General features: G+C 43.8%; 1 protein-coding gene across 2 annotated transcripts; it reads right to left on the reverse strand.

Annotated features, from left to right (window-relative positions):
- Positions 1-422: 422 nt before the first annotated feature.
- Positions 423-12,371, reverse strand: TXN (thioredoxin). Of its 2 annotated transcripts, XM_068974244.1 has the most exons (5): positions 12,250-12,371; positions 8,080-8,184; positions 7,590-7,649; positions 1,069-1,134; positions 423-631 (listed from the first exon to the last, which is right to left on the reverse strand). In XM_068974244.1, the coding sequence occupies exons 1-5, from the start codon at positions 12,271-12,273 to the stop codon at positions 569-571; spliced, it is 318 nt and encodes a 105-aa protein (XP_068830345.1). In that variant the 5' UTR covers positions 12,274-12,371; the 3' UTR covers positions 423-568. The 2 variants fall into 2 exon arrangements, with proteins under 2 accessions (XP_068830345.1, XP_068830346.1); XM_068974245.1 differs by lacking the exon at positions 7,590-7,649.
- Between the last annotated feature and the right edge of the window lie 11,962 nt (positions 12,372-24,333).

A 24,333-nucleotide genomic window follows, 5' to 3' on the forward strand; every position in this document is an offset into this window, starting at 1 on the left:
GTGCTACTGTTCAGCCTCTTTGCTCGTTTCCTCACTGGGAAATGGGGAGGGAGTATAGTGCCTAGTTCAGAGGATTGTTGAAAGATTAAATTATAAGGATGGTAAGAGGCATATGATTTAACATGGGCAGACATCAATTTTGGTCATAAGGATCATTCAGAGAACACAGGAGCTATAAAATACTTTCTCTGTGCATAAATTAAAAAACCCCAAAAAACAGAATTTTAACATACTACTGTTATCTGTGCATTGCCCCCAGTAAGATTTTTCTAGAAATACACACAAAAAAACCCTTAAACCAGTGGCCTACAAGTTTACCAAAAAAGAATCAAGAACATATGAAAGTAACAAGGACATTAAAGACCATCCAATGGCCGGTTTTCATTTATTTTGAAAACTAGGTAAAGACACGAGACAGGTTTAAAAAGTGTAGAGTTAATATTTTATTGTCACTTATCAGATGGCAGTAAGGTATATAATCTTCATACTTGATCTTTCCTTTGTGTAAATAAAAAAAAAATTACAAGTTTAAACAGCCAATGGCTGGTCATGTCTTCAGAAAACATGATTAGATTAATTCATTAATGGTGGCTTCAAGTTTTTCCTTATTAGCTCCAGAAAATTCACCCACCTGTTGAGAGAATATTGAATTGCCATTAGATGTAGCACTGCATCCCTCTTTTGTGTATCAGATACGACTACAGAATGGGTAGACAGGAAGTATATACTTATTTAAATTTTACATCCATGGATAACACTCAAGTTTAACAACAACAAAAAGTCAAGGCTCAATTTTTCTACACAAATATCTCTGAACAAAGATAAATGCACTGTGATATAAATATGAAGTACCAATCACAGGGATTAATCAGCAAATCCCTGTGACTTAACAGAGATTAATTAATAATGACATGTCTCATTATGTACTTAATGAAGAATGACACATTTAAATATTCTTAAAAGGAAAAAAATGGGGGTGTGCTTCCCATGTGAAAGGTAAGTCGCTTGTTTGTTTATATGCCAGGCTAGCCTGTTACCCAGCTGGTTTTCAAGGTCAGGTGTACCTACCTTCTGTCCTTTTTTAAAAAACTGGAAGGTTGGCATGCATTTGACTTCACACTCTGCAGCAACATCCTGAGGGGAAGAGAGGCATAGCAAGAAGATAAAAACAAGACTCAGTATTGAGCGCTGACACCCGTGATCTAAAACCAGATTCTTTTTCCTGTTACATACCCAGAACTCAACATTAGGGCTTTGTGTCAATGTTTACATGCCTATACAATGATACAGTGGCACAAAAGCCAAATTGGTTATATTCTCAATTAAAATTTTAAAATATGTACTCTCATCTTTGAGAGATACTAGCCTCAGATACTATACAGTGACTCAGTTTAACAGAATTATTCTGTTTTCTTGAAGTGAAGTATGTAGATGATGATCATAGGCTAAAGTTCAGGGTTAGCGAGAGGGACAACTTGTTTACAAAGGACGTGTTCAAGAAGAAAGTCACGGTAACCTACAGGACAGCTCCACACAGACTTTACTGCTTTTACCACCCCTCACTCTCCACACCTTATTCACACCAGGTTTTGGGGGAAGATTCCATGAAAATGTTTTGGACAAGAGTTTCAAGTGAACAGGTCCATTAGGGATTCAAAACATCAGCTCAGCACTCAAAGAGGTCAGGGAGAGAAATGCAGAAAGAACCATGCACTCTTAACTAACTGCGTGGTCAGCAAAAGCTGTGAAGAACAGCAACCAAGGAGGCAGAAAGAACCCTGAGAAGCAGATCACAGAAACCAAAGAACTTTCACAGGAAAGCAAGGTTGGTACAAACACTGTGGCGTCTTCTAGTCGGGGTCTGGCAGTGAGGAAGACAGGAGTTAAAAACAGAGCGGGCCCGAGATTGAGCCACCAGTCAACGGAAGCAGCCTAGCTTCACCTCTTCCCCTGAGACTGGAAGAAAAGTGTGGTTTAAATCTTTATGAAATTGCACGTGTACTGTTGCTAGTTTGGGCAGGAAGGGTGGCAGACAACTGCGGTTCTTTTCCTGATAACCTTTACTTTTTCTTTAAACACTGCACACCAAGCAGCACAGGGCAGTAAGGCTGCAATAAAATGGCTAGTAATGTACTGAATGCCTGTACATTCCAGGCACCAAACACTCACTGAAAGCAAGAGTTACATGGACATTAGCAAGAACATTTGTTTAAACCCATAATGAAGATCGTAACATTTTAATTGTACCAATTCCAGTAATTCAGGATGAAAAAATGGGGTGGAGAGTTGACCAGGAAGATAGTGAGCTGTACATGTCAGGGTTCAGGACCTTGAGGGTGAGTAATCAGGAGACCAGGCTTCCCAGATGGTGCTAGTGGTAAAGAACGCACCTGCCAATGCGGGAGACACAAGCGACGTGGGTTTGTGCCCTGGATTCAGAAGGTCCCCTGGAGGAGGACATGGCAACCCACTCCAGTATTCTTGCCTGGAGAATCCCACGGACAGAGGAGCCTGGCAGGCTACAGCCCATAGGGTCACATAGAATTAGACATGACTGTGCAACTCAGCAGGCATGAACAACCAGGAGACCTGAAGATTAGAAGGGCAGGGGGACTGGTTTAGCTAAAAGATTAAAAAATGGTTGTCTATGGGATGAATCTGGTCCAGAGAGGTTGCTTGGTTCATGTAAGTGCTTTAAAAAAAATCTCTGAACTGCTTGAATATTTGGGAACACTGGCTGGCTCCTCCCAGCACTGGAAAAGCAGCTGCTTACTGGAGTTCCCTCACTCTTAAGTCGCCAGGTAGGGATCATCTTTCATGCAAGCAGTTGGCAGAAGCCTCAGAAGATGTGGGTGTTAGAAGGGCAATGGGGTCGAAATGGTGAGCCACCCTCTCCCCGACTTCTAATCAGAGAAACATACAGGTGGTACAGCTGACCTTCATCACCCACGAAAGCATGCAAGACAACAGGACGTGGAGATAAGATGGAGCAGAAGGATCTCGAGCTCACCTCCTCTCCTGAGCACATCAGAGTCACAACTAGTTGCTGAATATAACCATCAAGAAAGACCGGAAGCTACCAAAAAAAGCTATTCTACATCCAAAGACAATAGGGCTTGGACACTGATCACAACTTTCAGGTGAGAAAGCTACTCCCAAAGCTTTATGAGCAGAAAACACAGGGTCCCAATCAATGGAAATGATAGTCTCATTCCTGTTCTCAGATTCTGGATACCTCACCCAGTCAGAGCCTGGCACTCCTGCATTGGTACAACTGCCTAACTTAAAATAAGCTAAGTCATGAAAACACTAATGCTTTTGAGAAAGCTTCCAAGTGTTTTAATCATGTTCATACATTTTATGTCTTAAAATTGCAGTCTAAGTCTCTACATGATAAATTTTTAGTTAAAGCATAAAGAATTCTCTCACTGGGTATGAAAGTGATATTACATTGTTCTTCAATCCCCATCCCTGAAAGAGCTGCTAAGGGAATGAGAATATTCATTTTAAAGCTCCTAGATACACATGGTTAAACTACTTTGCAATTTGAATATATAAATTTATCAGTATGTATCATGATTTTTGACATCCAGTTTGACTTTTCATGTAGTCAGATCCATCAGCCCTTCCCTACGCCAATCACTGACAGCATGGGCTTTACTGGATTTTTAATGACCTCAGTAAAGATTGTTGTTTACTTGCTAAGTTGTGTCTGACTCTTTGCAACCCCATGGACTGTATCCCGCCAGGCTCCTCTATCCATGGGTTCCTCCAGGCAAGACTATTGGAATGGGTTGCCATTTCTTTTCCAGGGGATCTTCCTAACCCAGGGACCAAGTTGCATCTCCTGCACTGGCAGGCAGATTCTTTACCACTGAGCCACCAGAGAAGCCCCAAAAGGTTAGTAGTCTGTAGCTAATATTTGATCTCTATTACCTCTGTGAATGTTTTACTTTTTTTGTTTTCTATTACTTGTTCTATGCACTAATTTGCCCATTCCTGTGGGGATTTGAAAAGACACAGACACTTTAAAATTAAGGAGTTACTGTTGAGGTTTTAAAAATATCCCTAATCCTGAGTTGATCACTTCCCTCATTTAAAAACAGAAAGCGAGCCAATCCCTAATGGCACCCCAACTTCCTGCCATTAAAAAAAAACACAACAATCTGGAATGTATGTAGTCACAGCATAATCAGGATACACAACTCTTCCCTCATTCCCCTAAAACCTCCTCAGTGGCTCCTTTATGGTCAAACCCTATCCCACCCCACCCCACCCCTGATCTGTTCTCCATCACCATAGGTTTAGCCAATCTCAGCTTTTTATTAGTTTTTACTAGTTAAGTATAACAGGGCTTCCCAGGTGGCTCAATAGTAAAGAATCTGCCTGTCAATGCAAGAGCTGCAGGTTCAATCCCGGGGTTGGGAAGATCCCCTGGAGGAAAAATGGCAACCCACTCCAGTATTCTTGCCTAGAGAATCCCATGGACAGAGGAGCCTGGCAGGATGCAGTCCATAGGGTCACCAAAGAGTTGGGCATGACTAAGCACACATGTACTAAATGTAACAAGGCTACATTTTACCTTAAATTTCTTTTTGGTGGTTTCTAGCTTAGCATTTTGTCCCACATGGTGTAGTGGTAAAGAATCTGTCTGCCAATGCAGGAGACCAGAGAGGTGGGTTCAAGCCCTTGGTCAGGGAGATCCCCTAGAGAAGGAAATGAAAACCTACTCGAGTATTCCTGCCTGGAAAATCCCAAGACAGTGGAACCTGCTGGTCTACAGTCCATGGGGGTCACAAAGAGTTGGACACTACTAAGCAACTGAGCACGGAGGACCAAAGTACCTTTAAACCTGCTCTTGTCACCTTTTATCAACTCACTCCTGGCTATTTCTAATCCAAATGGAGACACATGGCATCCTAAGTTACTTTGTTTCTTTTAACTTACAAGTATCATACTCTGTAGAGCTGGGAGTAGAGTCTACTCTTAAGGAAATAAGATCAGTCTATGATTTGCAAAAGTAGTTTGCACACTTTGCTATGCACACAGAGTGGTTCTGTATGTATACCACATTCTATGTCCATGCCTTCTGACTGTCCATTTGATTTATTACACCTGAAGGATAACCTCCTCCAGCTCAAGTGTTTAGAGATTATTCTATTAAAACTAGGTGCTATTTGCCCCCAAATACTATAAACATTAAGTGCCCTGGGTTTGGAGTTCATGGGCAGCAATTATCTGCATTAAAAAATGTAAAAAAATATTCATTCCTAAAACATTCCATCTATGATATGATCTAATGTTCAAAATGATGATATCCCTGTTATCCTTCATCTGCATTCTTTACGAGCCAAAATGAGGAGACGGTTTTATCTACAGTGTTCCAAAGCAACCAGAGGATCCACTCCTAGAATCTGTAAATTCCACGGGGAATAATTCATGGCATGACAATGAATTGCTTTTTGTTTGCATTACTTCCCTTGCTAAGTCTGCTGACTGACCAGGTGGGCAGGAACAGACAAGACTGTTACTATGTGTATCGGACAACCTAAGAGTTCTGGAATTCAGTTTCTAATGCTGCAAAAGACTGATAAGGCTATTTAGATGGTAGAAGAGTAGTCACTGAAGAGTATGAACAAAAAACTACATGTTACTCAAAGCGAAAGGTCAACTTATGAGAGGGTCATTTTAAGGTCTAGACACTTTCAGGGTGACGATGAGGATGCCAACCAGGCCTAAAGGAGGGACTGTCATACGGACATCTTGGCCTGCTCCACACACCTACTTCCCAGAGGCTCTGGACTGGCAGAGAGCATCTGCCCAGGGCCTGGCACAATACTACAGGGGCCAAACCCCAGGCTCTGCCTCTGACCATTCTTCCTTCTGTGCTGCAGTCTCATCACCTGTGCAGTGGGGGTGCTGATAAAAACACTCCTCCTGGTTACTAGCTGGATGAAATGACATAACACAGGTAGAGGGCTTAGTGCAGCGTCTAGTATGTGTTAGTACTTCCAAATAAAAATGTCTGATAGGATTAGAACCAGTTTCTCTAGTCCCTTCCAGGTGCCATTTGTACCTGGCTAAAGTGACCAGATTAAGGGGAAAAAAAAAATTAGGTTAAAACAAGGAGCAAGATTTTTTCACACATACTGTCTGCTCTTACTTAAAAAAACCCAGGACACACAGAATAACTGTACTTGACAACCATATAAATTCATTCATTCTATACCTGCTATAGCCTGACAGGTGTGCTACGTAAAGGGGAAACAAAGGTAAGACAAGGTCTTGGATTCAAAAAAACTGACAGACCATAATGAAGGACAGAAACAAAGCTCAGAATAGTCACAGCTGAGCTCACTGAGAGCTTATCATGTACCAGGGACCATTCTGAACACACACAGGTCTTATAAGATACTGACAACTGCCTTATGATGCTGCATCAATGTGATTTTACAGAGGCTCAGCCCGAGGCACAGAACAGAGCTTTACCAAGCACACACCGCTAACAAGGGACATGATCCTCCTATCCCACAACATTCAATCCAAGAGAAAGAAGGGCAGAACACACCAGGGGAACACAGAGGAAGGGAACTAACCCAATCTGGGCATAGACGGCAGTAACTAGAGAATTCCTGGAAAGGATGTGAAGTTTACGTCCAGGAGTTTGTCTGGCAAGAGATGAGAAATGTGCTGGGAATAAGCAATGCGCTGCAGGGTGGAGCCCACAGGCTTAGGAAGTACTGCCACATCCCCCTTTTTATAGACCCTTCTGGATCTTTAGAATTTCCTTGTTTGCTCAGTGAATAAGCAACCTTACAAAGCTGGTAGGGCAGGTATTAAGATCTGGTCATAGACAATTGAATCAAAGCTCAGAGGCGACAAGGATGAGCCTAAAGCAGAAGTCACTGGGCCAGGACTGGAACCCAGGTCTAGCACCCTTGTTGCCACTTTGTATGTAACCCACTCTCGTCCCTCTGAGGTTAGGTGAACCTGCCCACACACATTTAAATCCCAGCTCTGCTACTTACTGTAAGTCTATGGCCAACCTGTTTGTTTTCCCATCTGTAAAATGGGCGATATGGCAGGACCAAGGATTAAATGAATTCATACTTGTTATGCTCTGAGAGGTGGCGAAGGACAGGGAGGTCTGGAGTGCTGCAGTCCACGGGGTCGCAATGAGTCGGACACGACCGAGCAACAATACGCACAGAACAGTCTGCCTGACCTAAAGTGCTAAGCATATTTCTTTTCTCAGCTCTCTATCAAGGTACCCTGGTGTTTGGTCTTTTCAATTCTATTTGTTGAGCATCTTGGATTGTTAGGCAGACTATGTAGGCTTTTAGAAAGAGGACTAGTAAAGTCAGGAAATAGATGCCTCAATGATTTTGTTTTAGGATGTGATATACATAGCTCCTGACAGCTAGAATTAAGCTTAAAATTGGCACAAGTACCTGTTCTTCTGAAATAAACTTTTTAGCTAGGGTGGTAGTTGTAGTGTTTTTCTTATTTATGAGAACAAGCAATGTGCAATTCAGAGAAAAAGAGCAAGGCAAAAAGTTCAGCATTATTCCGGATTTCTAGCCACATACCTGACAGTCATCCACATCTACTTCGAGGAACACCACGTTGGAATACTTCTCAGAGAGAGACTGGAGAATTAAAAAAAAATCCACAAAGATTTACCACTGGGTAGTGGCACTCAACACACTTAAGCTTCTTAAATGGAAACTTAAAAGTAGGGACTAAAGATGCAGATATTTAGACTAGGGACAGGTGAGCATAAAGGACATTTTCTCTGAATCAAATTCTTCTTAGTATACAATAATTTAGAACACTGATTTTGATTCCTGAACTTCAAGTAGGGCCAATGTTTCAACTTGAAGAAAAACAAAATCACTTAGACAACCAAATTAGGTTTTGAAAGTTGTCTTCCATGGGCGGTATGTATCAAACTTAAGTTCTAAATTAAGTTGTTATGCTATGACTTTAGATGAAAGATCCAAAATCAAAACCTCTTTCCTCCTGTTGTGACCACCAACCCCAAACAGCTTGCAAAAGCAGAAGCTGGCTCATACTCACATGAAAGAAAGGCTTGATCATTTTGCAAGGCCCACACCATGTGGCTGAGAAGTCGACTACTACGAGTTTCTCTCCTGCACTGTTCAAGGCTTCCTGAAAAGCATACTAAGGAGGGAAAGAGGAAAGCTGATGTTAAATTACATTTATTTCCAAAAGCCTTGATAAAATGTGACACAAAGCACAATCTGGAGGTCCTATTTTCAGGGCCTGTTTTTTAATTTAAAAAATGAAAACCAAGCAAATAAACTGAAGAAATCCTACTGTGGTGTGTAGTGTTACTTGCTAAGAATGAAACAAGTATGATGTATACAGTATATCAATATTCACGTCTTCACAAATACAAAATATTATTTGGCTAATCCACATCCAAACTAAGTAAATGAAAATAAAAACATTTGTATTAAAACTGCTTCCACATCAAATCTAGGTATATAGTAGACATTCATTAAATGCTTATTGATTGATGCAAGGAGTCACTCTTCAACTGAACGCCACAAATGCACACAATTTTGCAACTAAAACACAAGCTGCTTTCAAAATCAAAACTTCTTGATTAAGCTAATTTTACCTATGTTAGAACATTTGAGAGCTCAAAAAAGAAAAAAAAAGAGAGTAACTTCTCCACACCCTTATACCCAATTACTGTTGACTTTTAAGCATATATCCTTATATTCTTTTTAATGCAGTTTCCAGAATTGAGATCATACTCTTGATTTATCATTAATTTCTGCTTTCATCATTGACCAACTAAAAAAGTTTTAGTTCTTCATGAAGGGAATTTTGTTATTTTTCATAAGCAATGCTTGTTGAATTCCACCAGCAGAAATGATCAAGAAATTCCTCACCACCAACCTCCCTGAATAATTTGCCAATGGTGTTGATACTGTAACCCTAGCAACGTAACATTCTAGTTAACAAGGGACTCATTTTTAACCACAATTAGTCAGCTGCTGCTGACCAAAGCCACGGCCATGAAGAGAAATCAAAACACAAACATCTATATCTGAAGTCTCAGTTTTCTTCAAGGGAAAAGATGCCAGTCACATTGGTTTTATCAAAAACCAACACAACCACCCCCTTGCTTTGAAAGCTAGGAATCAGGTCAGATCTGGTCCAGTAAAGAAGGAAAGTAAATAAAGCACCATTAAAAAAAAATTTTTAAGTGAATTCCTCTGAAGTTATTTCTCTAGATTTATAATTTCTACCTCATGTTTTAGGGAAACAATTCACAAATGGTGTTTCCCTGGGACGGTAGGTCATGGTTTCTGTTTGCAGTTATGCAGGTACAAACCTGCACGCAAAGAAACACACCCCACCTTTGGGTATGACAAGGTAGGGGCACACAGGGTAAAAAGTAGAGAGATTATGTTTCCAAACCATCACCTATATTTTCCAGATGAATTTCCTTCAAAGCCTTCCCTAATGTGATTTTTTTTAGGTCAAACCAGCCATTCTTTACTGCAAGATCCAGGAAAGACAGGAAAATAAGGAATTACAGTGTCTGCTCAGATGAATGCATGATTTTGTGAACATGGTTGGCTTTCAGTCAATACTGGGGAGGTTACTTTCAATCTAGAATATCTTTCAGCAATAAATTTTGGCTTCACTGAACATGAGTCACACAGCCAGGTATAGGTAAGACTTCATGACAAATTCTATTCTCTGGCCACTTAAGTTTGCATCTTACTAAGAAGCAAACCATAATTTCTAGCTTCCAGAAACTACCAGTGAGCATTGATAAAGGTCCCCATCACTGACACAAAGGTTCTGAAAACAAAACAAAGCACTCATATTTGGGGCAGATAAATAAGAGCAGCTTCCGGCATCTCTTTTCCTAAACACACCCATTCCAAAGGCAATCAACAAGCCTCAGAGTGGTTTGTAAAGCATTCAGTGAAAGTGCCTGTGTGTTCAAATTAGGAGTTCAAGAAATGGCAGTGGCCATTCTTGGAACAAACTGTTGATTTCTTCTTCCTCACTTTTACAGTCTAGGTATCCCACTTGGATCTGAAACAGACCCCAGTGGTTCTGAACTACCAAAACCTCAGCTGTCTTGGATGACCAATGGCACCAATTTAAGTCCATCAGAATGAAAATCGAAAGTGTACTCAACAGTTACAACAAAACATTCAAATCAGCTTACCTTTTGATTGACTCTAGATCATAGTTTTGAAGACCCATTGATTACAACCCCAGATCAGTGCTTTTTCTGAGTAATGAACTTCCTGTCACCCTTGTACATCTTGCCATTAATGAGGGGAGGAAAGTGCCACAACTAAATAGGAAACTAAATATGGCAACTAAAATAGGAAAAGACTGAATTTTGAAAAGACTCTGCTCCAGGAATCAATCAATTTTTGGTTTGTAGCTGTATGGATTCTGAGACACATCAGCTAGACCAAAGATTTTTCACTCCTTTCATGGGTTTCAGAGATTCTACTGAAGAAGTCGCCAGCCTCTACAGAGGAACACCCCTTATTCCCCCTCCCCCCCCACCCCCTCCGGCCCAAGACTGTTACCAGTCATTCAGTAGATACTGACGCCAGGCTTTCCTGTGGCTCATGGTTAAGAACCCAGACGCAGGAAATGTGGGTTTGATCCCTGGGTTGGGAAGATCCCCTGGAGAAGCAAATGGCAATCGACTCCAGTATTCTTGTCCAGGAAATCCCATGGACAGAAAAGCCTAGCGAGCTACAGTCCATGGGGTCACAAGAGTCGACATGACTTCACAACTAAATACACAACCGATGTTGACCCTAACCTGAGGAAACACCCTCAACGCTGTATAAAGCGTGAGTAACAGAAACATTCATCGAAGCATGGAAAACTGCCTACCATGTCCAGCAATGTCTTCAGTTATTGAAATGATTCCAAAATCTTCTAATTACACAGAAAGAGTTCAGACTAAATGTGACCACAAACACACACCTCCCAAATAAAAACGTCAATTATCTGTGGCTGCTTCTAGGAAACAGATCTCTCTTCCCAGATTTCCTACAATGATCTTTATGTTTCTTGATCGTAAAAGGAAAAAAAGGAACCATTAACATTGAAACCTCCATTCCTCGAAGCCAACCTCAGATCTGAACCAAGTTCGGGCACTCCACTCGCCTTTCCCTGCTTTACTGGGGTGGGAAGTTTTCTTCCACTGACTTTTCTGACTCTAGATTAGCATCCATTTCTTGGGGCGGGGGACGCGCACAGTACACCAGACACTCTTAGGCTCTGAATTCTCCGAGCAGGAGAGTATTAAGTTTGCAATAACTCTCGATATATGCAACACTTTTTGCCTTGGGCATTCCTAAAAGGACACAACCGCCGTCGAGCACATAGCCGGGCGCGGCCGCACCCAGGAGACTCCGGGCTCCAGCGAACCCCACAGACCGAGAAAGAATCCCAGATGGGTAGGGCAGTGGAGGCCCCCGGGCCCAGCCTTGGGGACTGAGTCATTCCGAAGCCAGCGCTGCCGGAAACACGCCCCTGCGTCGCAGGAGGAGGAGTCCCGAGGGCGCGGCCCGGACTTCACTTCCTTGCCGCCACCTGGGCCACTAAAGCCGGACTCGTAGGGGTTGGGGTGGGGGTGTCTCCAGCCCGGAACCGCCCCTTTCACGCGGCCGCAGCACGCGTCACCTCTACGGCCCGGCAGCCGGGGGAGGGGGGTCTCCGGCCTAGACCCGCTCCCCAGGGAGCTCACTGCATCCAAAAGCGCGGGTGGATCACGCGGCTCCACGAGGAAGGAGTGGCGGCCAGCAAGCCCGGGTTTTCCTCAAGAAGCCCTCCACCTCCTTGCCCAGGCCCGTGTCCGGATAAAGATGGGGGGCCTAAGGCAGCCTCCTTCCATCCTCTACCCAATCACGGCTTCCCGGCAAGAGGGGTGGCGGGGGCGCAGTGGAGGACTCCCGGGCGCTCTCCGCGCGCGTGCATCCTCCAGACACACTAAGTCACCTGGACCTTGCCCTCCAGGGAAGCCTGTCCGTCTCCTCCCTTCCTCCAGGGAACGCTCCACCGTCCCGGGCGCGCCCAGGCCCGGGCTTCCCGCAGTGCAAGGCCGAGCCGCCGCGTCCTCTTCCCCGAGGGATGCAGAGGGGTGGACTGCCCACCTTCGGCCCACCGCCTACCCCAACTGCCCGGAGCTTCGTGCTGCGCCCTGGCATGCCCCGGAACGCGTACCTTGCTCTCAATCTGCTTCACCATCTTGGCAGCTGGTGGGGGTCTGACGAACGACCTGACAGTGCAAGCGATGGAAACGGATCCGAGGCGCCGGACGGAGCTTAGCCAGCTCGCAGCCCGCTTTCCCTTTATAGGAACAGTGGGCGGGGCGGGCGGGCGCGCGCGGCGTGCGTGCGGCGGGGACGCGCCCGCTCAGGCCGCCCGCGCCCGCGCCGGCGTCAGGGCTAGGCCCCGCCTCCCGAAGCCGCCGGGTCGGGGCGGGACGGCTGGCGGGGGCGGGACCGCTGGCAGGGGCGGGGCCGGAGGAGCCGGGCGGGCGCGAGCGCGGGCGAGGGGCGGAACTCCTGGGAGTCGTCTGGGCTCGAAACCTTCGGCATCGTCCACCTGTACCCCACCTGCGAGTGGGAAGGCGGGAGGGCCATCAGGTGACTTAAAGGGCGCATGCCGGCGGCCACTCCCTGATCTAGAGGGTCACCTGGGAAGGAGCCAGCCAGACCTTAATCGGACGCGCCCAGAGAAGAGGCCATTTACGGTTTCTCGGAAAGACCCGCTGTACCACCGCCCCACAGTCTCGCGAACTCCCACAAAATGCTGAGTAACGATAACCAGGAAGTGTCTCTTGGTGTGAGCCCCCACTCGCCCTCGCCGCCTCCTTATCAGGCATGTACCGCGACGGTTCTCCTGGTTCCTTCTTCCTGTCCTTTCACTTTCACCCAGGAACCTGCTGTTGCATCATGACACAGCAGTTTAGTGCCACTGTGAACTGACCGGGCTCCTGCCCGGTAGCCTTGATGCTGGTTGTTAAGTCCTGCGGAAGTGACACAGTTGTGACCCTGAGCAGGTGACCTCCCGGTTCCTCCGATTTCCTTACTGTAAGATGAGAATCAGGATGGTCCCTGATTCCTGGCGGTGGTGTTTTGAGGATTAAATAAAATTCCTTTAAAGTGATTAGGAGAGTGCTTGACACATGGTAGGCACTCAAAAAATAGTTGCTGCTGCTGCTAAGTCGCTTCAGTCGTGTCCGACTCTGTGCGACCCCATAGACGGCAGGCTACCAGGCTCCCCCGTCCCTGGGATTCTCCAGGCAAGAACACTGGAGTGGGTTGCCATTTCCTTCTCCAGTGCATGAAAGTGAAAAGTGAAAGTGAAGTCGCTCAGCCGTGTCCGACTCAGCGACCCCATGGACTGCAGCCTACCAGGCTCCTCCGTCCATGTGATTTTCCAGGCAAGAGTACTGCAGTGAGGTGCCATTGCCTTCTCCGCAGAAAATAGTTATAATTAATTAAAGATGGGAGCAGTCATTAGTCGTGCTTGTTGTCATGGGGGTGGGCACGCTTGAAGAGTTTATAATGGCATCAGCGTGCGTGCGCGCACACACACACAGACAGGTGTGTGTGTACAGATAAGTAGGCTGTTCCTGCTGACACCTGGTTGCCTGTGGCAGGCTGGGTTTGGCAAGACTGGGCATTGTGGAAGGTGAGCATGTGAAGCCAGGAGGGCAGCTGGAAGTGGAAATGGGCGAGCTGTTGAGCTGGAGAGGGGAGTGGAAGTGGGGAGACGGGACAGGAGTGGGATGATGTTGGGGCAGGAAAGCAGAGCATGTTTTTTTCAGACGGAGCACTCTGGACGCAGCTACGTCTAGGTGTGATCAGCTGGGATGGTGAAACAGCCCCCTGGCTTCCTTCTTTCTGCTCTTTCAGAGAGGAGGGAAGGAAACCAGAGGTTTTGATCCTCTTGTGCAGTTTCTAGAAGGTTGAGGAACACAGGGCCACGGGTAAGAATATAGACAAGGGACAAATTCTAAGCACAGCCCTCACAGCGGGAGGCTAGGCTGGCCTGAATGCAGCCAACTTCCCATAGAAAATAAGGACCAGTGGGGCAGAGAGGAGGCCTTGAAGAGTAGCAAGAGCACATTACATAATCTGCTTTGCTGCTGCTCTGTCCTCAGCCCAGCATATAGCTCTGCTTTGGGGCCTATTAGTTGATACATTTACTTAGGAGGTGACAATAAATAATTGAGCTGTAGGAAACAGAGGTACAGATATCCATTGACTATCCAAACCTCTCCCAGCTGACACCTCTTTAAGGACCTTTCCAATGTCCAGGACCAATATGGAGGGGGATACAGGGAATGCTACAATTATAGGGAGCAGGTAACTGGGAGTCTAGCACCTGCATTAACAGCCTGGACTTTGCAATTAGATTCCCTGCCCTCATTCCCACTCTACCATTTAGTGGCTGGGTAACTCTAGACAAGTTTAAACAGTCTCTCTGCCTCAGTTTCCTTATCTATAAAATGGATACAATAATAGCCCCATGCTATTAGAAGAGTCAGGTGAGCTAAAATACATGTAAAGTGCTTAGAACCATGCCTGGTACACAGTCATGGTGGTGGTGCAGTTGCTAAGTTGTGTCCAACTCCTTGCGACTCCATGGACTGTGGCCCGCCAGGCTCCTCTGTCCATGGGATTTTCCAGGCAAGAATACTGGAGTAGGTTGCCATTTCCTTCTCCACTGGTACAGAGTAAGTGCTTTATACACTATGATTACAGGCTATTAATGGAATGGTGACATCCCTGTGGAATGATGGCAGAGGCGGAAGGCAAGGCTGTAAAACAGGTGTCAAAGTCCTAAGTGAATTAAGTTATCAGGAAATTTGTAACGAAGACTAAGCTCTATAATATGAATCAAAAGGAAAAGGATTCTCTCCCCTCAGAGGGTGAAAGAGTATAGGTTAGACGTGTCCCTACACAAAGCGGAAGATCTCCTGCTTACAAGCTCATGGGACACTCAAGTCTTTAGTATTTCAGTTGGGACAAGGTGGTAACATTCTGTGGGGAGAGGGGGGTGCAGGGGAATTATTGGGACAGCCCAGAAACGGAGGATCTGTTTGTGCAGAAAGGTAGGGGTGAGAAGACCGGGTGTCATGAAGGCCTTTACTTGGGGAAGAGGGGGTTGGTTCTGTGTATTAGTCAGAACTCTCAGGTGTAAGGAGAAATTCCAGTTCAAAGTAAAAAGAATTAGTATCTCATTCAACGCCAGGGGCCTGAAGGTGTCATAAGAGCACCACAGCTGTTTCATTCTCAGTGGGTTCTCCACCTAATATAAGACTTGCCCCTCCAGGCTTAGGTCCCTATTGATTCAGTGTCCTGGAAGAATGGGCATTCCTCTGCCTTGTTCTAGAAAGTGCCCTGAAGGCTGACCTTATTTGACTTTAGTTGGACGGTGGAGAAGGGCATCAGCCTTGCTTGGACCATTTGTTTCAGCTAGGAGTGAGGAAAATTCGAGGGGTTGCCAGAGAAAGGAGAAATGCGCTTTGGATAGGCTAAAATGGTATTTCTTCATTGTCAAGAAGAGCAGAAATGAGTAGCTTGACTGATGAGCTTGCTTCAGGTTTCTGGGTCAGCTCTGTCTGAGTTTTCCTGGGGGACTGGAAAACTAGGTTTGCTGTCTTTGTCTAGGTTTGAATTTGAAGGAAATGCAGATCTGGGGCTTCTGAGCAAGCTTTTTTCAGATCACAGGTTTCTCTAAGTGTGGCCTTTGACTGCATCATTCAGTACAGCTCAAGGTACTTGATGATTCAGCAGATTTCCGGACCACACCCAGACAGATTTTATAGAACCACAATCTTCTGAGGGAGATCGCTGGACTCTGCATTTTAAAGCAGGATTCCAGGTGGTTAGGTACACTAAGATTTGATAAACTTGCCCTGGGATTTCCAAAGGGAGGCCAGCAACTAGTGATGTGTAAAGACTGAGTCTAGCAAGAGAGTTGAGATGAGGACACAAAAGGGAACATGTAAGCAATCTAAAATTGAGAGTTCAAAATATAATGGTAAAGAAGATGGTTACAGGGAAAGAAACAAATACAAGTGTGGAACGGTCATTCAGTACCAGACCTGGAGCTGGGTATATTGCATCCCTTAGGAGATAGGTTTAATTCTTCCCATTTTGCCGAGAAGAAAATCAAGATCCAAGGAGCTCATCTGGTTACAACACATGTGCACCAATTCTTATACTCTGTTCATGAAGGAGAGGAAGTGCCAACACAGTTTTCAAGCCAGCCCATCTACAGATCTTGAAATATCTTTTATGTCACCAGTGAAAAGTATCTAACATTTGTTATGCTAATTTACACACTCTATAAGGATATTTGAATAGTTTGCAGGAATCCCCTCTGGAGCATCAGTTCCTACTTAGGGATTTTCAGATGCTGATTTAAACACCCCAGGAGTAGACTCCTGATTAGGCATTTCAAGTATTAACTGTTTATATCTTTAAAACTAACAAACATATAAATACATTCCACATTATCAATGCTAAATATTTTCATGTAAGTTTCAAATAGTATAATAGCCCCTGTGAGTAGCCTACCCTCTTTACATTCCTTAATCTGGTGCAGTCGTCCCCCTCCCTGTGTCCCTTCTCACTGTGTACCTTGCTGAAACTAGCTGGATTCAGCAGCACCAATATACTGTGAACCTCTTCTCAGATGTTTCTTTTGTCTTACCTGAGACTACTGCTCTTTTCAAGTGTGGGCTCCATGTACATAGGCGCCCAGGAGGTCAAGCAAACACTTCTCCTTGCTCCTTTCAGACTCTCTGTTTTTCTAGAAGCCAGTGGATATCTCTATTTAAAAAAAAAAAGAAGTAAGAAACTTGACCTTTACCTTACACCATACAACAAAATAACTCAAAATTTACTATACAACTTCTAGAAGAAGATGTTGGAAATAAATTTTGCAACCTTGGGGCAAATATTTCTTAGGCAGGACACAGAAATTCCTAACTAAAAAAGAAAAACCTAATAAATTTGACTTCATTAAAATGTGAAACCTCTGCTCTTTGAAAAGCAGTGTTAAACAGCTGGTAAAAAACATGGCACTAACTGGAACACACACTTCTCCAAAGAAGATATCTAAGTAATCGAAAGTACACAAACAGAAAAATGCTCAACATCATTAGTCATTGGGGAAATTCACAACCACAATGAGACAATCTTGTACCCACTAGACTGGTAACACCAAATGGAGGTGAGATTGTAGATTAACTGGAAATAATTTTGATACATTGCTGATAGGCGTGTAAAACTATACAAGTACTTTAGAAAACAGTTTGGTAAGTTTGTTTTGCTTCCCCCCCCCCCTTTTTTTTTTCAAAAGTTAAACATACATTTAACATATGATCTAGTAATTCCACTTCTAGATATTTACCCCAAAGAAATTAAAACACGAGTCCACACGAAGACTTGAATATGAATATTTATAGCAACTTTATTCAAAATAGCCTCAAAATAAACCCAAAATGGAATGATGTTCTGATACGTGCCACAATATAGATGAACTCTGAAAATAAGCAGAGTAAAAATAGTCAGATAGAAAAGGCCATTAGTATATCTGAAATGACCAGAGCAGGCAAATCCAGAGTCCACTAGTGGTTCCCAGGGGTGGGAGGAAGTAGGGGGATGGGGAGTGATTACTAATGGGTGTGAAGTTCCTTTTTGAAATCTTGAAAATGTTCTGGAATGGTGATAATTACACACCTTTGTGAATCAATCTGATCACAAGAAATGTGTACCAATTCTTATACTTTGTTCATGAAAGAAAGGAAGTGCCAGCACAGCCCATCTATGTCTCTTGAATATCTTTCCTGTCACCAGTGACAAATATCTAACATTTCTTCTTCTAATTTACGAACTCTAAGGATATTTGAATAGTTTGCAGAAACTCCCTCTAGAACATTATACTTGGAGATTTTCGGATGCTGATTTAAACACCCCCAGGAGTGGACTCCTGATTAGGTGCTTCAACTATTAACTGTTTAAAGTTTTAAAACTAATGAACATATAAATACATTCCACATTTTCAATGCTGGTGTAAATATACTGGTGCAGGACAGGGAAGCCTGGCATGCTGCAGTCCATGGGGTTGCAAAGAGTTAGACACGACTATTTGACTAAACAACAAATGAAACAGAAATGGGATAAAGATATTCATTGTGCCTTCACCAAATCACTTAATAAAAATAAATATGCTCTGTGGATTATAAAAGAAGAAAAAGAAATGACAACCCTTCCTACAGAAGCCAGCTGAATCCATTTCCTTACTTTGGAAATGTCATATCTTCAAAAGGCAGAGAGATAAAATATAGGTATATTATCTTTGCCCAGTGCCATTAACAACTGATCCAGAGCTAAAAGTGATCCTGACTCTTGTGGGGAGGACAACTTGCGTATCTATAACCACCAAACAACCAGAAGGACATATTTTTTATTATTTGTTCCTTATCTACACGGATGCTGGTGTGCCACACTGTTCATTGGCACTCTGTTAACAATCCAACTGTGTTATAAGGAACCTCAGACATGCCGACGATACCACTCTAATGGCAGAAAGTGAAGAGGAACTAAAGAGCCTCTTGATGAGGGTGAAAGACGCAGTAAAAAAGTTGGCTTAAAACTCAACATTCAAAAAATGAAGATCATGACATCTGGTCCTATCATTTCATGGCAAACAGATCAGGGAAAAGTAGAAGCAGTGACAGATTGTATTTTTGGGGGGCTCCAAAATCACTGCAGATGGTGACTGAAGCCACAAAATTAAAAGACACTTGCTCATTGCAAGGAAACTATGACAAACCTAGGAAGCAGATTAAGAAGCAGATGTCACTTTGCCAACAAATGTCTGTATAATCAAAGCTATGGTTTTTCCAGTCATCATGTATGGATATGCGAGTTGGACCATAAGGAAGGCTGAGCACCAAAAAATTGATGCTTTTGAATTGTGGTGTTGCAGAAGAGTCTTCGGAGATCCAATCAGTCAACCCTACAGCAAATCAGTCCTGAATATTCATTGGAAGGACTGGTGCTGAAGCTGAAACTCCATACTTTGGCCACCTGATGCAAAGAACTGACTCATTTGAAAAGACACTGATGCTCGGAAAGATTGAAGGGAGGAGGAGAAGGGGACAACAGAGGATGAGATGGTTGGATGGCATCACAGACTCAATGGACATGAGTTTGAGTAAACTCTGGGAGTTGGTGATGGACAAGGAAGCCTGGCGTGCATGTCCATGGGGGTCACAAAGAGGCAGACACGACTTAGCAACTGAGCAACAACAATATGCACAAGAATCCTTACCAGCAGATAACCTTTAAGGGAAGAAAACTGAAGGCATAAAGGAATTTTACTTGGTTGGAGACTCAAGACATAAAAGAAATAAGATTTCATTTGAAACACATGATTGTCTAGGCTGTCTAATTCTAGAGCTCTTCAGTAATCACTTGACTAAAAATAAGTAATTCAATGGTTCAACAAATGCATTTAGAATTATTCCTGATATTGATAAATTTGAGGGTACAAATCAAGGTATCACAAGCAAAGATGTAAACACATTATCAGTTGGATTTTTCTGTTACATTGGCCTTTACCTTTTGTTTATCATCGTCTCTTGGCACACATTTGTGAGGCCCATGTTCTCTCATGATCCTCCTCCTAAAAAAAAAGGGTTAGTTTTTAATTAGAATGTTTATCACCAAAGGTAACTAAAGAGATCACAATACTTAAAAATAAATCATTGTAAGTAACATTTACTGGTGCGAGGTCATCTTTGTTTTGCTCATAAAGGATATCTTTACTCCAATAAAGCACTTTCTTCATTTCTACTTCACTGCTACTGCCCTCCAGACCACTTCTCTTACCCGGACCACAGCCGTACACTCAGGACTCAGCCCACTCTGACCATGCTTGCTCCCCTATGACCCATTCCTTACACAACAGTATGTACATCTGAGCAAGTCATTCCTCTGCTTGAAACCCTTTATATCGCCCACAGTTATGAAATGGGAAAACAGATTTAGTTGTGCAGCTCTGATGAGACCTTGTCAGGAGCCAAGATTTCCTCATAAAAATACAAGGACTGGGGAACAGGGATTTTAGCTCTACTTACTTTAGATCCCTTTTTGTCTTTTTTCTTGATGGCAGAAACCAGTAACTACTTTGTCAAATAACAAAATGGCATGTTATATGGTACCCATTTCCACGCTAAAACAATTTTTAAAGAACTATGACACACTGAGCCTTTTCTCCCCTTCAATATCCGTTTTGCTATACACAAGAAACTTATTTTAGTGTTACTCACACTTAGTCATTTTCTCAGGAAACTTATTTAGAAATCCATTTGTTTTTCTAGAGAAATCTGATAACTGAAATATAAAATCTAGCACAGCCCCATTTGCCCATCCCCAAATGAAACTCCAGTACTTTGGCCACCTCATGCGAAGAGTTGACTCATTGGAAAAGACTCTGATGCTGGGAGGGATGGGGGCAGGAGGAGAAGGGGACGACCCAGAATGAGATGGCTGGATGGCATCACTGACTCGATGGACGTGAGTCTTGAGCGAACTCCGGGAGTTGGTGATGGACAGGGAGGCCTGGCGTGCTGCGATTCATGGGGTCGCAAAGAGTCGGACACGACTGAGCGACTGAACTGAACTGAACTGAAATCAAACAAACCAGCTGTGTCAACTCCATTTAATTTTGAGTGGAGGGCAGCGTTTTCACTTTCTGAACATTTTATCACAATTACTCATAGACCTCAAATGCATACAGTTATATTGAACTTTAAGCCATTCTCTCCTGAAAACAAGCCATGAACTCTTAGCGGAAATGTGGTCTGACCACCACAACACTTAAATACGAAGCAAAAAATGAGCTGCAAAGTGACTGAATTAACTGAATTAAAAGGCAGTTGAGGGACATCCCTGGTGGTCCAGTGGTTAGGCCTCCAAGCTTCCACTCCAGGGGCACAGGTTCAGTCCCTGGTTGGGGAACTAAGATCTGCACACTGCATGGCACAGCCCCAAAAAATACAAATGAAAAAATAAAAGGCAGTTGATCTTGTAAACGCTTTGATTTTGGAAGAAATTAAGCCCTACAGGAAAAATAAAAACACAAAGAAGTGTGGCTCCAGAGTTGCTTCTTTTGGTAGAGCTTCTCAGATTTCTTGGAAAGCAAATACTATAATATTATAGTAAAAATAATACTGTAGACTTTCCATATCGGTTGCTTCCACATTGCTTTCCCTACCATGGCCACATGAATCTCTAGAACAAGCAGGAACATTCCTTTGATAGGGAAGAGACAGAGACAGGTGAGGTGGCCTGCCTGGAGTTAACAGCAGGGGACGCTGGATGAGACTGCCTAGAGGTCCAAGGCCTTGGTCCGAGGCCTGGTGGTGACTATTATTCACTCTGGACAGTCTTACAACTGCATGTGGAGGGAAAAGCAACTGGATCACTTCACCTCTGTCCCTGGGACAGGAACCACATGGGCCTTGAAAAAGGGAACTTGGCAATTCCAGGGGTAGTTCTGGCTTCAGTTATGACTTGCTGAAGAAGGTCAAGTGATGTCACCAGGACCTACTTTCTTTTGATTCTTTAGCCTCTGATTAGCCCTGTTTCTAGACAAGCCTGTGGTAGCAGTTTGGCTGCTATAGTTTCAAACCTAACCTCCTAGGCCTTCAAATCCAGTGAAAAAGACAGAAAAAAAAAAAAATCCCCCCCTCAGGAGTCAATATTCAGGTTTTATTATGTCCTATTGGTTCAGATTGAGTGGACAAGTCAACGTGGCCACATATTGGGCCAGGCCAAGGTCACATTCTCTACCCCTCTGACTAGGCTAGGACTATAAGAGGTAGAATCTTGTAGAAGGAGCCTTCAGGGACCCCCCTTAGCTTCTTCAGTAAAATGGCAGCCTTTGGTTTCACTGTGTCTCTTAGATTTCACATTGTATGGGAGCAATACTTTTCTATGGAGGAATCAGGGGATGTCAGAAAAAAGGAATGGTTGCTGAATAGGGGTAACAAAAACAAAAACACACCACCCCTGTGTTTTAGGAGCTTGTTCATGTTTGGAACTGTCAATTGTTAAGAGAGCCTCTGCTTCATATTTGGCTTCCAGAACTATGCCAGCTGTGAGGGACTGAAGCTGAAAAAGGCTGGAGAGCCTGTGCCCAGCTTATTAGCACCATGTTCAACCTCAACAACCAACCTTTATCATCATTTAAAAAGTCAGTAGCCCAAGCTTCCCATTGTCCCCTGGCATGTGTGCAGGGTAGCAAATGTCACCACCTAGAACCAAGATGCTTCTTTCATGGTCTAGAGAAGAAAGGAGAGCAGTGTTTCCAGTCTATAACTAATAGTGTCATTAAACTGCTCTATTATACTACCCAATGACAGCTGATAAATTAGCATCAGCCCCCAGTCCAAACAGAATTCAGATCATAAATATGTCTTATTCTGAGAATGTAACAAAGTTTATAGGCTGCTATTGCTGCTGCTAAGTTGCCTCAGTCCTGTCCGACTCTGTGTGCCCCATAGACGGCAGCCCACAAGGCTCCCCCATTCCTGGGATTCTCCAGGCAAGAACACTGGAGTGGGTTGCCATTTCCTTCTCCAATGCAGAGAAGTGAAAAGTGAAAGTGAAGTCGCTCAGTCGAGTCTGACCTTTAGCAACCCCATGGACTGCAGCCTACCAGGCTCCTCCATCCATGGGATTTTCCAGGCAAGAGTACTGGAGTGGGGTGCCACTGCCTTCTCCAAAGCTGATAGGAATATAGTTTAATTTAGGAGACAAAAAGTGTTATGTTTTTCATGCTACAGGTTTTTGTTATCTTCAAATTGCTAAATATACTAGGAGTTAGATTATGATATATGAAAATAATTTCATTTTATTAGTCAGGATAGGCTAAAGGAGGGCTTCCCTGTTAGCTGGTAAAGAATCTGCCTGCAATGCAGGACACCCTACTTCAATTCCTGGGTTGGGACAATCCGCTGGATAGGGGATAGGCTACTGACTCCCAAGCCCAAGTATTCTTGGTCTTCCCTTGTGGCTCAGCTGGTAAAGAATCCACCTGCAATGCAGGAGACCTGGGTTTGATCTCTGGGTTGGGAAGATCCCCTGGAGAAGGGAACAGCTACCCACTCCAGTATTCTGGCCTGGAGAATTTCATCGACTGTATAGTCCATGGGGTCGCAAAGAGTTAGACACAACTGAGTGACTTTCACTTTCAAAAGGAAAGGAAAAGTCCTAGTAAGGGACTTAGGCCTGTTTATGCCAGAATTTTGTTAGCCTTAACTTTTAAGTCACTGAACAGCCCAGGATTGTTTCCATTTTACCCTTAGGTTAGTTGACACAGGAGATGTTGTTGGGAAATTCCTTAAGGCACTGACTAAGCCGAAGTTTGCTATTCTAAGACCCAGACTTCAGAAGGCAGTACCATGCTACTTCTGCTTTAAAAATGTCCTTTCCCCTTTTGTGTTTCATACTGACATCAATGCTAAATGACTGGTTCACATTTTAGTAGCTGATGTTGAGGTTTGGATGATCAGAATTCAGAGTTGCAAACAACCAAAGCTTACCTAGTATGATTTATTTGCACAGAATTTCTTGTCACATAGAACTAGGTTTGGAAACTGAGCAGGAGTCAGGGAGGGAGACAGCAGGCTGGACTGCAACCCCAAACAAGTAAAAAACCCAGTCTGGTGAGGCCCCTTCTGCCATTGCCATTGAACACTTGGTTGCCCCTGGAAACTGGATTCCATTGGATTAGGTCTAGGATAAACGTAGGATGCCTAAAGCTGAATTTTAAATATATGATGCTTTGATAACTCAAAGTGGCCTCTGTCTTCCACTAAATCTTAAACGTCTCTGACATACAGGTGGGGCAGCAGTGAGGTTCAGATATTTGGGGAGAAAAAAAGAGAAATGCCTACTCTATTTTCTCTTTAACATACTGTCTTCCCTTTTCTTGTCTGGTGAGTTGGGAACCAGGCATGATGCTGGTTGCTAGAAGATTCTGGGGAAAGTTCCCTTATTCCTGAAATCTGCATTGAGAAATGATCTCATTTTCCTTCCAGCTACTGTGTTCTGTAGTTGCAAGGCTGGGAAATTCTGAGCCATCTTACTTCCATCCTGAGATGAAGAACATGGAGAGAAAACAAGGCAGAAAGCATCATGGCAATTGCAGAGGAGAAGGGCTGGAGCCACTGGATGAAACCATCCACCCCACCACCACCTGATGCCTCTC

The sequence above is a fragment of the Capricornis sumatraensis genome, chromosome 6 (genome assembly GCF_032405125.1).
Source record: "Capricornis sumatraensis isolate serow.1 chromosome 6, serow.2, whole genome shotgun sequence".
Lineage (NCBI taxonomy): Eukaryota > Metazoa > Chordata > Mammalia > Artiodactyla > Bovidae > Capricornis > Capricornis sumatraensis.

Excerpts from the sequence above, each read along its gene's own strand:
- TXN (XM_068974244.1), bottom strand. The coding sequence starts at position 12,273 with ATGGTGAAGCAGATTGAGAGCAAG. Across the intron at positions 7,650-8,079 it reads TGATCAAGCCTTTCTTTCAT|TCTCTCTCTGAGAAGTATTC; the intron begins GTGAGTATGAGC and ends TTAATTCTCCAG. Across the intron at positions 1,135-7,589 it reads TAGATGTGGATGACTGTCAG|GATGTTGCTGCAGAGTGTGA; the intron begins GTATGTGGCTAG and ends TCTTCCCCTCAG.